Here is a 15799-nt window from a genome sequence, read left to right on the forward strand (position 1 = left end):
ATAATCAAATAACTATATTTATATTTCTGGCTCTAACTTTTTCCCTATATGAAAATGGGGAGTCACAATAATAGTTTATCATGGAAGGACTCACTGTTTGAGATTGAATTTTGTTAATTGAAGATAGATAAATATTGCTTATCCGCAAATTTTATTCTAAATACAAAATTGTAATTGGAACTTTTATTGGAAAGCATATTTGTAAGGAGAAAATTCAATTAATTCCAACAACAATAATAGCAAATAAAGTGTATAATTTCCTATGCTAGACTTAGCACAGGGTCTAGTCACAAAGCAGTGACTACTTATCTTTGTAGACAGAGAGTCATGCAAGGACAGCTTTCAAAGACTGGGATATTGACGTTTCCTTCAATTTCCATAATGAATAGCTTAATAAATGTTAAAACGAATATGGAGTCCTTCTCGTTTATCGGAGAAACAATCATGACTAGACAACCCGGCAAATGACATTTCAATCCCACAAATATGACTCTAAAACAAGGGAAAGACACATCTTCTAGCAAATGAAAATTTACAACAGCCTTTCCTTAGCTGTTAATGAGCTGTTACAACCGAATTTCAAGAAAGGTGTGAAGAATTAATTGATTGAGATGGCTTATTATTCAATGAATGGGTATCTAATTTGAGTTTCCAAACAGATGCTGCTAATCTTGATGTATCTACGCAATAGTGTACATTGTCTTTTTAAGTTTAATGACGTACTTATATATTGTGAAATGTCTGACAATGGAGAATGTTGAATGTTGAAAAATGTTTGATAACATACCTGTGCATTGGAGAGAGGCGGAGCACTGCTGGCCCACAACACAGTCTGCCTGGTGCAGCTCTCAATGTTCCACATGGATATCTCGTTGTGACCCTGCACCGATGAGATCAGCCAAGACGACTCCGTTGGGTGACGCACCAGTCGCCTCACCCGAGGGGCTATATACCAACGTTAATTCAAATTTACAATTGAAGAATTTGAAAAGCTTTTTCAAAATAGAAATTACAATTTTGAAATATAAACTAAAGTTTGAAAATTAAAAAGAAAATACAAATTTATAACACAAAGAAGTATATTTTACTAGATAATATCACCACAAATATATGGTCTATTACAATATTTGAAGTCTAATTTATTCATTGATAAATGGGCAAATATTGACAACAGAAAGCTTACTGAAATTAAATATAATTATTCATGGCGTTCACCACTAAGAAATTTATTTGAGTGATGATTAAGACGATAATAGGTCAGGATAATTAGTTATTGACACTAAGCAAAAATACTTGGCTGATGAAATTTCACTGCATAGAAGCAAAAATGATTACCAGTAATAGTTTGAGAGAAACTTCCAATTTAAACAGAAAGAGAATTAAACGAATGACAGGATTGAGAAAGTTCTATTACATGAGTATCAATAATATTGAAAACACGAACATATTGGATGACTAGTTGAAATAACATGTTACAAAATGAAAATGGATCACTCGGGACCCTATTGAAATTGAAAAAATTAAAAGAGTAAATATGATTAATAGAAAAAGAGAAAATTAAAAGAAGGAGTATGAATTGGATTAAGTATGAGGCAGATATATTATCAAGAGTCAATATTAGTGACAAGAATTCATATTTGGAGTACATGGATTCAAGAAGTAGGTTGGGTTTGAGCGGTGTAAACTTACATCTATCTGAAGGGTGGCCAAATTTCCTGACTGGCAATTGGAAGCGGAGATCCCAGCAGATATGACAGCCACTACTCGTGCCCACTGTCAAACAGCACTGCCGCGAGTCCATGCACATCGTTGTTATCACACCTGCCAAACACGTTCAAGTTCATTTGTTTATTATCAACTGGATAAACTATTATTTCCATTTTACTATTCTGAATTACTGCAAAAGGTCAGTCAACTTCCAATAATTGTAGCCATTATTGTATAATAATTATAATGTTTTTATTGAAAAAAGGTCATATAATTATTTCACTTGTGAAGGGTTGCCAGGCAACGAATGTTAATGACATGGTAGCCATGAAGGGGATTCCCTTCACACTCCCCCACCGTTTGAAAAAGAGCTATTGTTCCTTCGTCTCAAATTATATGGCCAGTAAAATTATTTCACTGCAATGTTTGTAGGTTCTTAATGAATTAACAATATATTGATTGTCTTGTCAATTGTACTAGTAATAAATCAACAAATTGACGTGTAAAAAATAAAATTTTTGAAACATAATGATGCCCAAATCCTACGAAGTGACAAATATCTCAAACATCTGACCACTTAGCAATAGCATCAATTACTCGTGCCAAGAAATATGGAATAATATCTCAGTAATTACAACATCTTGCAAGTTTTGAAAAATGTTTAATTTTTTGTTGAAATTGTGCAATCCATGGATGCATGAATTCTCTCCTGATTATTATCTAATCTATTCCGTAAGTGCTACTGTATTAAAAATGCGAACGTCTTCAGATGTTCATAATATCTGGACTGAATGAATCCATGGCTTTATTTCAATCAAAAATCAAAAGGAAAAAACTAATAATGAAAAACAGCTTATGTGATAACAATAGAGTGTATTAATCATCACTGTTGAGAATGAGTGCAATTAAACTAGAAAGCGCATTTTTCTATAAAATCGTTGAATGAAATAATATGGATCATTCAATAAAAACATAATTATTTTTATATGTATGAAAAATACTTATAAGTGTACCTATGTATCTTATGTTATACAAGGTGCGGCAGAAAGGATGAACGGTTTTCAAAAAAGTAATATGTCGTTACCTATGCATAAAAAAAACATTTATTTACAGAACAATATTCACATTATTTTACAATTTTAGAAAATTAATGTTTGAAAACAATATCTGACAGGTGACGGCCGTTTTCAGCAATGCACTTTACAAGCCGCTCTCGGAAGTTGGATTGTACTCTTTCTAACATTGCCCTGCCAATTGTTCGACTTCCTCACGAATTGCTCCCTTTAGTTCGTGAAGTGTACGTGGTTTATGCTGGTAAACACGTGACTTCAGGAAACCCCACAAGAAGTAGTCGCACATGGACAGGTCTGGAGAACGAGGAGGCCAATCAATGTCACCAAACCGAGAAATGATGCGACCACGAAAAACAGCCCAAATTGCTTCCATTGAATTTCTTGCTGTGTGAGCTGTCGCCCCGTCCTGCTGAAACCAAATTTGCCGGATAGGAATACGTTTCCTTCTTAATTCAGGAAGGAAGAATTCAGTGAACATCTGTCTATAACGTTCTGAGGTTACAGTTACAGTGGTCCCGTTGTCGTCTTCAAAAAAGTATGGACCAATAACAAATATACTGCTCACAGCACACCAAACTGTCACCTTGGGACTGTGTAATGGTCTCTCATGCATTAATTTTGGATTTTCATCTGACCAATAACGATAGTTCTGCTGATTAACGGTACCATTCAAATGAAAATGTGCTTCATCTGTCGTAAACAAAATGATGTTTTCATTTTGGTCAAATATGGCCTTCATTTCTCGAGCAAAATTCAGCCGCTTTACATAATCGCCAGGATTCAATTGCTGAACCATGGCCATTTTATAGGGATGAAATCCTAGATCTTTATGTAAAATACGCCTTACTGACCGATCACTGATGTTCAGTTCAGAAGAATGTCTCCTAGCAGATCGATTAGGACTACGGAGTATGGCTTGCCGAACTCTTTCCACATTTTGTGGAGTGCGTACAGTGCGATGAGCCCCTGGTGGTCGTTTATTCATTACTGTTCCTACTGAACGAAATTATTTTACCCAACGTAAAATGGTGTTACGAGTGGGTACATTTTCATTTCTCGCAAGATTGAAATGACGACGAAACTCGCGCTGAACTGTAATGATACTCTCATTATTACGCACAAAACTGTCGTAAGTAAACACACGATGTTGCACATTCCACGAATCCATGATGCCGATTAAACAATGACTAGAAAAAATGGTATGATCTACCGAACACATGTTCACTTCAGCTGGCCCAATCCGACTACCCAAATCAGAATACTATCTGTTCTAAAAACATCCACCCTTCCTGCCGCACCCAGTAAATCTTGAGGATTTTGAAGAAATCTTTAATATGTGAAGAATTGATCACTGCATGTCGTCGTGAATGAAGTGAAAAATGAAAGTACTTACTTATTACATTACATCATAGAGAAACAATAGCGTAAGTAGATATCCCATGATATAGGGCGTTTATGTCGCAACTTTTACTGTTATCTCAAGCCGATTACTGTCGATTATTGTCGATTTTTACTGTTTTGACCGAGTAAGAGTGTATGAACGGCACAATATGAGAGACTACCAACGTCATAAAGCTTCACGGGAAAGAACTTCGTGGACTATAGGCTTGAGATAACAGTAAAAGTTGCGACATAAACGCCCTATATCATGGGATATCTACTTACGCTATTGTTTCTCTATGATTACATTCAGTCATGGATCAGGAAATTGAAACAATAAGAAAATATTTGAATAGTGAAAATTGATAAGAAAAAATAATGATATTGTTATGAACGCACCTTTTCTCAAATCGTTGTCGAGGCGAAAAGCATCGCCAGGCTTGCGCAGGTCCCAGCCAATGAGGTTGCCGTACATGGTGGCGTAGACCAGCACCGACTTGGAGCCAGAGTTGAAGTAGGAGATGTCGACGGCTGGCCCCTCCTCCTGCATGTCCAACTGTCGAGTGCTCTGCACCGACATTTTATGACTGTTTGATTCGATCCTAAAACATGAGTTGATGTATTACATTTTGTAAATCTATAATTCAATAATATAATGAAAAAACGATGATGATGTAATGCGAAACTCATAAACCAAAGAATATAAAGCTGATGTCTAAAAAGTCAAAGTCAGTGATGTCAGCTATTCAGAGAAAATCTGAGAAAGATAAATAGGAAATCAATTGAATAGGACTGACTGTAAGATACCCTAACTACTGTTTATCAGCATTACAAAGACATTGCAAATGATCCACAATGAAACTACAATAAATCAATAACCTACAATCTACTTCTTGAGTAATATTTAACTAGAATTGTACAGCAAGCGGAATTAATAACGTTGAATTGATCATGGAATAATTAGTAATGAAGGTCTAAAGAATAATTATTTTTAAAGAGAGCTATTCTATTTCTAATGCAGTTGGATTCAGTTTCATGTAAAAATAGGTTTCAGTCGATTTCTGCTTCCAAGGTTATTCGTATCTGGCATGAAAGTCCATACATTAACGGAAAGATTTCATTAATATCCATCTATATCTGTATCATTAATAGAAGATTCCACTTATAAAACCATATTAAATATATATATACTTTCCCCTCAAGCAAAAATTTTTCAACTGTCAGATTACTTAAAGCAACTCATGAAATGACTTCTTGAAAGTCAAATTAATTAGCAAATATATTGATTATTCCGTTAGAAGGAAGAACTAAACTATACTAGGACAGCTGTAGCAGCAGGTGGCAATTAGCAAGACGAGTTTGTATGGGCGGTAAGGCAAAACTCCTCAGATGAGTGTCGTTTCTAATGAACGTGAGAGCTAGGCCTTAAGGGTGGTCTAAACATTAAGCCAAATTTCCACATGAGTGCTCGGCCTTCAGGGTGGCCTCCAGCCCACTTGGAGCTGAACTTCCACGTGTCTAGCCCCCTTAAAAGTGACCCAACAATAGTTGTTAGTCTTGTACTGAGTAAAGTTCTATAGGAGAAAAAAAAATTAGAGGTGGATTAAAAAATTTCCAGAAGATATTAAACAAGTGTTGAAAAACAAGACATTCCTCTTTCAACTGGAAATTTTCAATAAACATTCCAATATAAGATTTCCAGAAGATATTTAACAAGTTTGAATTGAAAAACAAGAAATTCTTCTTTTAATTGGGGATTTTTAATAAGCATTCTGATAAAAATTTACTTCCAAAGATAAATCGAGCCATTGTCATTGGCTGCAGCCAGAGACTGGTTGTTGAGGCAGAGAGTTAGACTGGTGAGAGGTCCCGATTGAGTATTGTAGACGGTCCGTGAACGGTTGGCGATGTTTCTGCCCTCCATTCTGGCACAGTCCCACAGTCGAATGCAGCCATCCGACGAGCAACTCACGAACAAAGACGTTTCTGGCACTGCCAATAATCTGCACAAGCAAATTTCAAAGTTTTGTTCACAATGTACATATATAATAAATCAATCAGCTCACATGAGTTCAAGATTCAGATTCAAGATTCAGATTCAAGATTCTTTATTGCCAGAACAACTTTACATTGTATGAGCACGTCAAAAAACAATAACAATAATACAACACTTGTGAAATAAAAGAGAAATTATGATATAAAATTAAGCATCAAGACAATAGAAATCGTACAATAACAATTTGTCTTAGTTAGAAACAAACTACAATTCATATTAATAATAATTAATAAGTTATTCAGTTTTACCAAAAATTAAAAGGTACATGTTGCATAATGAGCATTGATTATATTGAACACTGAAGATATTCATCCACCGAATAGTAGGCACTCTCTGTCAATTTATTTTTTAAAATCTGTTTGAATTTATAGATTGGCAGCTCTCTAATTTCTAAAGAAAGATTGTTATAAATTCTGGCTTGTTGAAAAATATGACTATCTCTTGTCTTGGAGAGTCTTATTTGAGGCAGTGATAGATCATTGCCACGTCGGGTGGAGTAAGAATGATTGGCTCCCAGACGCGGAAAAGATTCTATATTCATTTTAACATATATTAAGGTATGAAGAATAAAGAGAGATGGAAACGTTAGAATTTTCAGACTTCGGAAACTTTCCTTGCAAGACTCTCTGTTCCTCAAGTTATTCAATACTCTCACTGCCTTTTTTTGCCAAATAAAAACCTTTGTTGCATGACAAGAGTTGCCCCAGAGACGAATTCCATAGGAGATGAGGGATTGGAAAAGTCCATGATACACGAGTAACAAAGATTCAGTATTCAAAGACAACTTGAGTCTCCTGAGAAGAAAAACAACTCTGGAGAGTCTCCTGCACAAACCCAAGATATGAGGCTCCCAACCCAATCTTCTCTCCAATGTAAAACCCAACAGTTTGACATTATTCTTGACATTAGTATCCTCAGGCGGAGCCCTAAGGGAGAAGCATATATATTCAGTCTTACTCTCATTAATGACTAGATGATTTGATTCAAACCATATTTTTGCAGAGTTAAGGGCTCCCAACATCTTAGATTTAACTTTTTCATAATTTTGGTCAGAGGATATCAATGTCGTGTCATCAGCATATAAAACAGATAACGTTGGAATGTTACAATATAGATCATTAATAAAAATAAGAAAAAGAAAAGGGCCCAAAACAGAACCTTGTGGGACACCTGCCACAACATCTCTAAAGCCAGAACATTTACTATTAATAACAACCCTTTGCTTCCGATCAGATAGGTATGATTTTATCAGCTTCAGCTCATTCTCTCTCACTCCATAGAAGTAGAGCTTGTCATAAAGGATATCAAAGGGTAAACAATCAAAAGCTTTGGTGAGATCAATTAAGGCTGCTGCTACTATGTTTTTATTCTCAAAGTTTTGGAGGACAAAATCAACAATTTTTTCAATAGCCATGACAGTGCTGTGGTTGGGACGAAAGCCATGTTGATGTTCATACAATAAGTCATTATTTACAAAGTATTCATATAATTGCACGACAAGACATGATTCAATAACTTTTCCAAGAATAGGGACAATAGCAATAGGTCTGAAATTTTCTGGTTTGCTCGAGTCACCCTTCTTAAAAATTGGAGTGATATTTGTGTATTTGAAACATTTAGGAAAAACACCGTCCTTGAGCACTTTGTTTATTATGAAAGTCATTGGATCTATCAGACTGTCACTAACTGCTTTTATTGTGAAATTAGAGAGACCAAAAACATCTTCACTTTTCGAGAGGCTGAGATTGGCCATAACCTGCTTGACCTGTTTACAATTGACTGATTTCCATTTGAAACCTGAGGTAGGAATAGGCTTATGAAAGTTCACCAATAGGTCAGAATGTTGCACTTCTCCATTTTCCAAGGCTGTTCTACATTTAGAAGATTTTACTGTCAGAGACACATTGACAAAATAATCATTGAGATCATCGGGAGCTATTAAAATTTCATTTCTTGGTTTGATGGTCCCAGACTCTTTTTTGGCAATCTTCCAAGCCATTCTACATCTATTTTTAGCCAATTTAATCAAATTATCATTTTCTAATTTTTTCCTGATTTTAATTTGTTTATTGTATTCTCTCTTATAATTCGAAAATCTCAATTTGTCATCTATGTCATCAGTGAATTTCCACTTGTCATACAATAGGAGTAAATAATCACGCATGGCTTTTAATTCAGCATTGAACCATTTATTAGAGCTGGGGATGTACTTGGTATTTTGTTTTGTTGGTTTTTTATATATGAGCGGGCATATTTCATTGAATAACGTCGACAATACAGCCACAAGAGTTGATGAGGAGAAATTCGCATCCGCTATGCTATATAGTCCAGACCAGTTAATTTGTGATAAGCACTCTTTGAAGCTACTAATTTTTTCCTCGTTCATCAGTCTTACAAATGTACCTTGACTTTTTTTATATGGTCCATCTCTCTTTAATTTATTCATTCTAATCTTCAGCCAGACTCCTGCGTGGTCGGAAATAATATCTTGCGGCAGTAAGGATACCTGTTGAGAGTCAGAGGGAATGTTCGTGTGGATGCTGTCCAGACATGCATTAAAGCGGGTTGGACTTTTGTTTGTACTGTACAGATTAAATGATCTTAATACTCCCAGAATCTCTGAAATTTCTCTACTTTCATCATCTAAAAGATACACATTCAGGTCACCAGCTACAGCAAGCCAATCATTCTTTTTGAGATGTTTTCCATTTAGATGCGCAAGAAGATTCTCTAGTTTTTCTACGAAAGCTTTAAAATGTGATTCCGGTGAACGATAAATGCACAGGATAACCAGGTTGGACTGAGGCAATCTTACAGCCGATGCCTCGCAAATACTATCTAGGCAAAATTGTGAGATGTCAATACATTTAAATGGTATTCCTATTTTCACAAATATAGATGAACCACCATATGGAGATTGCCTTGCATAAAAATTGGCTAGCTCAAAACTTTCAGGCACATAATAGTCAACTTCTTCTTTACAGAGCCAATGCTCATTTAGACAAACTACGTCAGCAGGTTTCGAGTTAAGGACAGACTCCAATTGACCAAGCTTGTTTCTAAGTGATCTGATATTAAGTAGACAGATATTCATGTCACATTGAGAAAAAGAAGCTCTCTCTTGAGCCTTGTCGTTATTTATTCGTTTAAATCAGTCAATGAGACATTTTCTCCACACCTTCTAGAAGCATCTACATAGCCAAGTGATGAGTTCAATTCATCAGTAACCGGACGAGAGACTAAAGTTGCTGGACTAGATACTATGTGGTCGGTACATGATTTGTCTTTTGTTTTTTGACTCGCCAATGGAGAAACTTTTATAGAATTACAGAGCTGGCATGAGTGTGAAAGTTTGACTCTTCGAAATGTTTCAATGATTCTATCTGCGATAATGTTCTTTCCTATTGCGTTCAAATGTAACCCATGTAGGGTGTGAAATCTTCTTCCCAATTTATTCATATCCAATATTTCAACGTTACTGAATTCACTGGCAATTGATTCGATCTTATTATTGGTGTCACATATGAGATTATTGATATGTGAGATCGGAGGGAGGTCGTGCCTATGTGGAATATTAGTAGTTTATGGTAACAGGTAATATTATCGACTGTGTTCTCGGAAAAAATTACGATCATGAACGTTTGTGATTCTCTTCAGTTCCATAATTCTCGTTCTTACCTTATTCAGAAGGTGAATGCGAAAAATAACAATTAATTTTTCTAGAAAACTTAATTGTGGGATATTGTTTATTGTTTTTGAAGGGACGGATTCAAGGATCCAAAGGTTCAAAGAACCCCACACGTCAACTGAAGCTTATTGTGTTCCCAAGTAATATGTTAGTTAGGCAAACCAATACCTATGTCCTTTACAAGAACCAGGGGTTTTTCTGTATACTAACATTCCATTCCATCACCTGGTTGCAATCCTTGTCGCAATCCAGTGTGATATACTTGGCAGTCTCTTCAGACTGATTAGTCCTCGAGACCTACGTGAGTTCCACTCCTGGCCATTTTGTAGGTCCTTCTGCTGAGAGAGGGGACGCCAAACTGCCTCTAGGGAGCCCGGCGCCCGGCCACTCTCGACTCAGCCTCTTGACCCACATTTGTGCCTGGAGTTTCACCCATCTCTGGTCTCTTGGGTTTATATTTTTGCCCCTCCGAAACTGACCTGATGGGGCAGATTCCGTGGGTTTAAAGGCAAGGCAACTTCTGGAGTTGCCTTGAGGTCCATTTTAATCGCCTCCTACGACAAGCATGGATGCTGTGGGTGAATTCTGGTTTTTAACACATTATTGAGTACGATGATCGACTCAAAGCTCCCCCAACCCACAGAGGGCAATTGTGGGATAACAAAAATGATTTGTTATATCACTCACCACTTTATGGAAAAAAGATACTTGGTGAATTCACTCACAGAAAAATTCGACTAACTTGACTCATGATTTTTTCAATTATTTCATATTTTTACTTTCCTTGCCCTATTATCATAGGTAAGGAAAGTATTGCTTTCCAAAAAAATTAAGGTACCCTAATTACAAGTTTTCTATACGTTTCAAGGTCCCCTGAGTCCAAAAACATGATTTTTGGGTGTTGAGTATGTCTGTGAACACGAAAACTCCATTCCTAATCAACCGATTGACTTGAAATTTTAAACTTAAGGTCCTTATACTATGAGGATCCGACAATAAGAAATTCAATAAAATTCAATTCAAAATGGCGGATAATTATTAAAAAACCATGTTTTTCACGGTTTTCTCGAAAACAGCTCTAACGATTTTCTTCAAATTTATACCATGGATAGCTATTAATAAGCCCTATAAACTGACATGAGTCTCATTTCTTGGAAAATTGCAGGAGCTCCGTAATATTCTTGAAAAAAATGGCGGATAATCACTAAAAAACCATATTTTTCACGGTTTTCTCGAAAACGGCTCTAACGATTTTATTCAAATTTATAACTTACCATGGATAGCAGCTATTCATAAACTGACATGAGTCTCAATTCTGGGAAAATTGCAGGAGCTCCGTAATATTCTTGAAAAAAATGGCAGATAATTACTAAAAAAAACATGTTTTTCACGATTTTCTTAAAAATGACTTGACCGATTTTTTTCAAATTCATACCCTGTATAGTTATTCATCAGCTCTATCAATTGGCATGAGTCTCCTTTCTGGGAAACTAATGGGGGGTCCACCCCATCCTTCAGAAATTGACTTTGTAACCTCCTTCTCGTGCATGAGGTAGGTAGGTAGAGCAGTTCATAAAAAGAACACATAGTCGAGATATTTCATCTGTAGAACAGCTGTTTTAACGACTTTTAAAAAATCTTCTAATTTTACAATTTACACAAAGGAAAAAGTACTCTGAAAACAATTATAATACACATATACAGTAGTCTTATCGTATAGTTGCAAATATGTCGCCGCCAATCGTCATTATGTTATTCCTCTAAATTATTCTCGTTTAAGAATGAGGCTTACAGTTCAATATGAGTAAGGAAAGTTGTGTGAGTGTACCACACCAGATTTTTTAAATTCATATTTACTAAAGTACTAATCCGAAATGGAAATTCTTTGTACCAATGGAGATTCCAAAATGTTTATACATACAATAATTATTACCTTGGGTCCCTATTAGATTAGGTAGTCAGGACGTGGTCAACCAGGCGGGCAATTTCCTTACTCTGTCACCGGGCATTGTTTTTATTCATTTTTTTCACATAAAACACTTTCATTCTCAGAGTAGCTCGAATTAAAAAAAAATATTACGGTTAGGATTGTGATATTATTTCAAGGTTGTATTCTATGGTGATGCTGAATTTTATTTTGTCTTGCTTTGTGATTCTAAATGTTATTAATGTGTGTGTATGAATTTGAATTGAATAGGCATTAAATTTTGAACTTTTGTATGATTAAAATATTATCTTTATACTAAATTGTAATGAGGATAGATTATTTGCCACATTAATCTTAATTCAACTGGAAATTGAATACAGAAGAACAGTACTGACATATATACATGAGTATTGAATCAAGTAGTATTTTGTAATTTGTCACTTCATCTGTAGAATAGCTGTTTTGACGACTTTTAAAAAAATAATCGAATTTCACAATTTACACAAAGGAAAAAGTAAACTGAAAACAATTATATATACACATAGACAGAAGTCTGATCGTAGTTTCAAATATGTTGCCGCCAATCGTCATTATGTTATTCCCCTAAATTATTCTTGTTTAAGAATGGGGCTTACAGTTCAATGAGCAAGAAAGTTGTGTGAGTGTACCACACCAGATTTTTTAGCGATGAGAAGAGCATTTAATCAAGTAGTAAATCAGTTGGTAACGTTTCGTCAATTATTAATGCAAAATCATTATAAGATTATTCAACTATTTTGTTTGAAAACCAATGTTCGTTAAGTTTGTTTATACAAAACTACTTTTTATGGTTTCACTTGTCTTTTGACTATTTCTGATCCCGTTAAATTTTACATTCAACCAAAGCTCACACAACCTTAGCACATAAATGAACACCAGGTTTAAATTGTGCACAAACCACATCATAATTATTGATCTAGTATGAATTAAGTCGGTTAATCTAGTTAAGTCGGTTTAAGTTAAGTTAATTTATGGTGCAATGGACAAAAGAGAACAATCAGTTACAAAAATGAAGAAATATAATCAGGTAATTAAGAAATATTATTATTGTTATTGATTGTTTTTATTGTATGTAAAGGATTATTTTTATATATCCCTCAAATAGCTTACAGCTAGAGGGATATTATCGCACTATTGTAATACTCAAATAAATAAATAAATAAATAAAATAAATAAATAAATTATCAGAGACTGATTGAATTGAATTGCTGTCTTTATTTAATTCTAGGAGGGCAAAGTTAGGGCACCCCACTGATAATAGAGAGACTTATTTTAATGTATCAGAAATCAGCATTTATGTTATTTATACAAAATGCTGACAGTTCAAAGTGAATTTCACAGTATTTTAGTTTCAACCGATTTTCTTTTTTAATGTATTCGATTGATTTGTCGGTTGTTACCTGTTGACGGCGGCCTTGTGCTCGTGGAGGTGCGCGACTAGAGCGCCGCGCAGCCGCCAACCGGGTGGGGGCAGGGCGGGGGTCCACGCCTCATGTTCGGCCCACTCGCGGTTGCGCACGATCGTGTCGTGCATCTCCTGCTTCCTCTCCACCAGCTGCCGCAGCTCCAGTCTGCACGGCGCGCATCTGTCTGCACAAACACTCTTTACTTCAACAATCTTTGCTGAAGTGATATTGTGACAAGAATAAAACTGTGTTTTCCACTCTTTACTTATTGGAACCACTGCAGTGGTAGGGAAATGTGGAGAGAAGGGGGGACGATTATGTGGGAAAAAAGATCGACCACTTAGATGTCGAAGGCACAAGGAAGATGGGAAGATCTAGGAAGAAGTGATAAAATTGTATCGTCCAAGATCTTGTAGAGAAGGGACTAACATCAAACGAAGCCCATGACCGAGACTCCTGGAAGCGACTGAACCGAAACGCCGACCCCACCTCAGTGGGAAAAGGCTGAGAAGAAAAAACTTATTGGAACCACTTTAAAATAGAAATAGCACTCACTCTTAATTTTAGGGCTACTGAATGTATTGAAACAAGATAGAATGTGAGTCAAGTTCCCTTTTATTTTATCACAACACGACTAGTTTCAACTCTTCAACTCAACACTTTTGACACTTGAAAATGGCTCTTGAAGACGAAGTGCATCGTTGCTGCGAGATTTCACTTTGTCTAGTGTATGAACAAAACCTAAAAGGTTCTGTTCAATTAGGTTTCAAATGTAAAATGAAAGGTTAGGGAGGTTAGGTTTTGACATTTTGACATTTGGCAATACCTTAATATACCTAATTGAAATGTGTTGATAGTTTTATATAGGTCTAATAAAACACAAATGCACTTACGAATGACATCCCTTAAAGAGTTGAAACCTCACTCGTGTTGTGATACAACAAAAGAGTATTTGAAACATTGTATTGTGTTTCGATGAAAATAGCATTATATATAATTATTTTATGCAGTAAGCTGAAGTAGCTCAGGTGAATAGTAATGATTGAATCAAAATCTATAATTGATGCTATACTTTGTTTCAATATATTTGTTGCTTAACAATGTAAAATATTTATTTATAAATGAAATTTTATTATTTTAATTTAAAATTTAGTTTTTTGTTTATGTTTTCAAGTTTCATAACATGAAATTTCAAATCGACTGTTCTTTTTTGTCGAAATTAACCTATCTAAATTCAAAATTGGTAAACTTAATTGAATTGAGTTTCATTTGCATTTGCACATTCCAAGATGAATATTGTTTGGTGTAAATATGGATTCGTGAAAGATGGAAGGTGAAATCAAATACTTAGGTGTAACACTGACCAATGATAATAAAACCAGTCACGGAATATGCAATCGCATCATGATGGGCAACCGAGCTTATTTTTCCAACCAAAACGTTTTTAAGTGCAGACTTATAGCCCGTAAAACAAAAGAAAAAATATACAAAACATTGGTAAAGCCGGTTGTAATATATGAAGCTGAAACTTGGACGATATTGAGCAAAGATGAAAAAGCACTGAGATGTTTTGAGAGATGTTCAGAAGAATTTGGGGTCTAATATGTGACGAAGGTATATGGAGAGGCAGATATAATTATGAGATAGATGAAAAAATCGGGGAAGAAAATATTATACGCACCATAAAAGCAAGAAGAATCGAATGGCTGGGTCATGTAGTGAGAATGGCTGAAGAAAGAGTACCGGTTAGAATAATGGATGATAATATATAGTGAATGGGACGAGGAGAAGAGGAAGGCCAAGGAGAAGATGGATTAGTGTCGTGATGGGGATCTACGTGTGCTGGGAGTGACAAACTGGCGGCAGAGAGCACGAGATAGAGAGACGTGGAGGCGACATGTTGAGGAGGCCAAAGGTCATCATGGACTGTAGAGCCACATAAAGTAAAGTATGTAAAGTGAAAGTAAATAAGGAATTGGACCTAAACTGAATATTTGGACTATCTATGAGACAAAATTAAAATATAAAAGTCTGGAAAATTGCCCGTTTCTTCTTCTCGAAAATTTTATTTGTTAACTTCCTTCATCAATGAATAATTTAACAATTTATTTACATACAATTATACAGATATCTTTCAGACTCTGACTAATTGAAAAAGGTTGATGTTGAGGGTTTTAATTCTTTTGGACTTCAAGAATCCTAATTATTAATACAGTAGTATTATGTTTAATGATGCAAATATTTTCTATTATTATAATTATGTTGATAATAATTATTCATAGTTAAAACTAAAGGAAAGAATTGGAGAAGAGATTCAGAACTTACCAATATTGCAAAGTGTCAAAATGCATAGGAAAATTTAAAAGTGTATCAGCTTCATCAGCTGCTACTGGCCACCATTTAACTGATATAATTTTCAAAATCAACAATGAAACCCTTATTTAGAAATCAATATGATGAATATTTTTTTATCCAAATTGAACAATTTTTTTTCTGTTTACTGCCTACCGGTATTGATTAGAC

General features: G+C 35.2%; 1 protein-coding gene across 2 annotated transcripts in view; it reads right to left on the reverse strand.

The window, feature by feature from the left end:
- LOC111050774 (phosphoinositide 3-kinase regulatory subunit 4) overlaps window positions 1-15799 on the reverse strand; it is a 55484-nt gene that overhangs the window by 5793 nt on the left and 33892 nt on the right. For both annotated transcript variants that reach the window (XM_039425935.1, XM_039425945.1), the window contains 5 exons: window positions 13271-13460; window positions 5948-6163; window positions 4560-4762; window positions 1690-1821; window positions 788-945 (listed from right to left, as the gene is read on the reverse strand). In XM_039425935.1, coding sequence (XP_039281869.1) covers window positions 788-945; window positions 1690-1821; window positions 4560-4762; window positions 5948-6163; window positions 13271-13460 — 899 coding nt within the window. The remainder of the gene's footprint in view (window positions 1-787; window positions 946-1689; window positions 1822-4559; window positions 4763-5947; window positions 6164-13270; window positions 13461-15799) is intronic.

Source organism: Nilaparvata lugens, chromosome 1, assembly GCF_014356525.2.
Source record: "Nilaparvata lugens isolate BPH chromosome 1, ASM1435652v1, whole genome shotgun sequence".
NCBI classification, from domain to species: domain Eukaryota; kingdom Metazoa; phylum Arthropoda; class Insecta; order Hemiptera; family Delphacidae; genus Nilaparvata; species Nilaparvata lugens.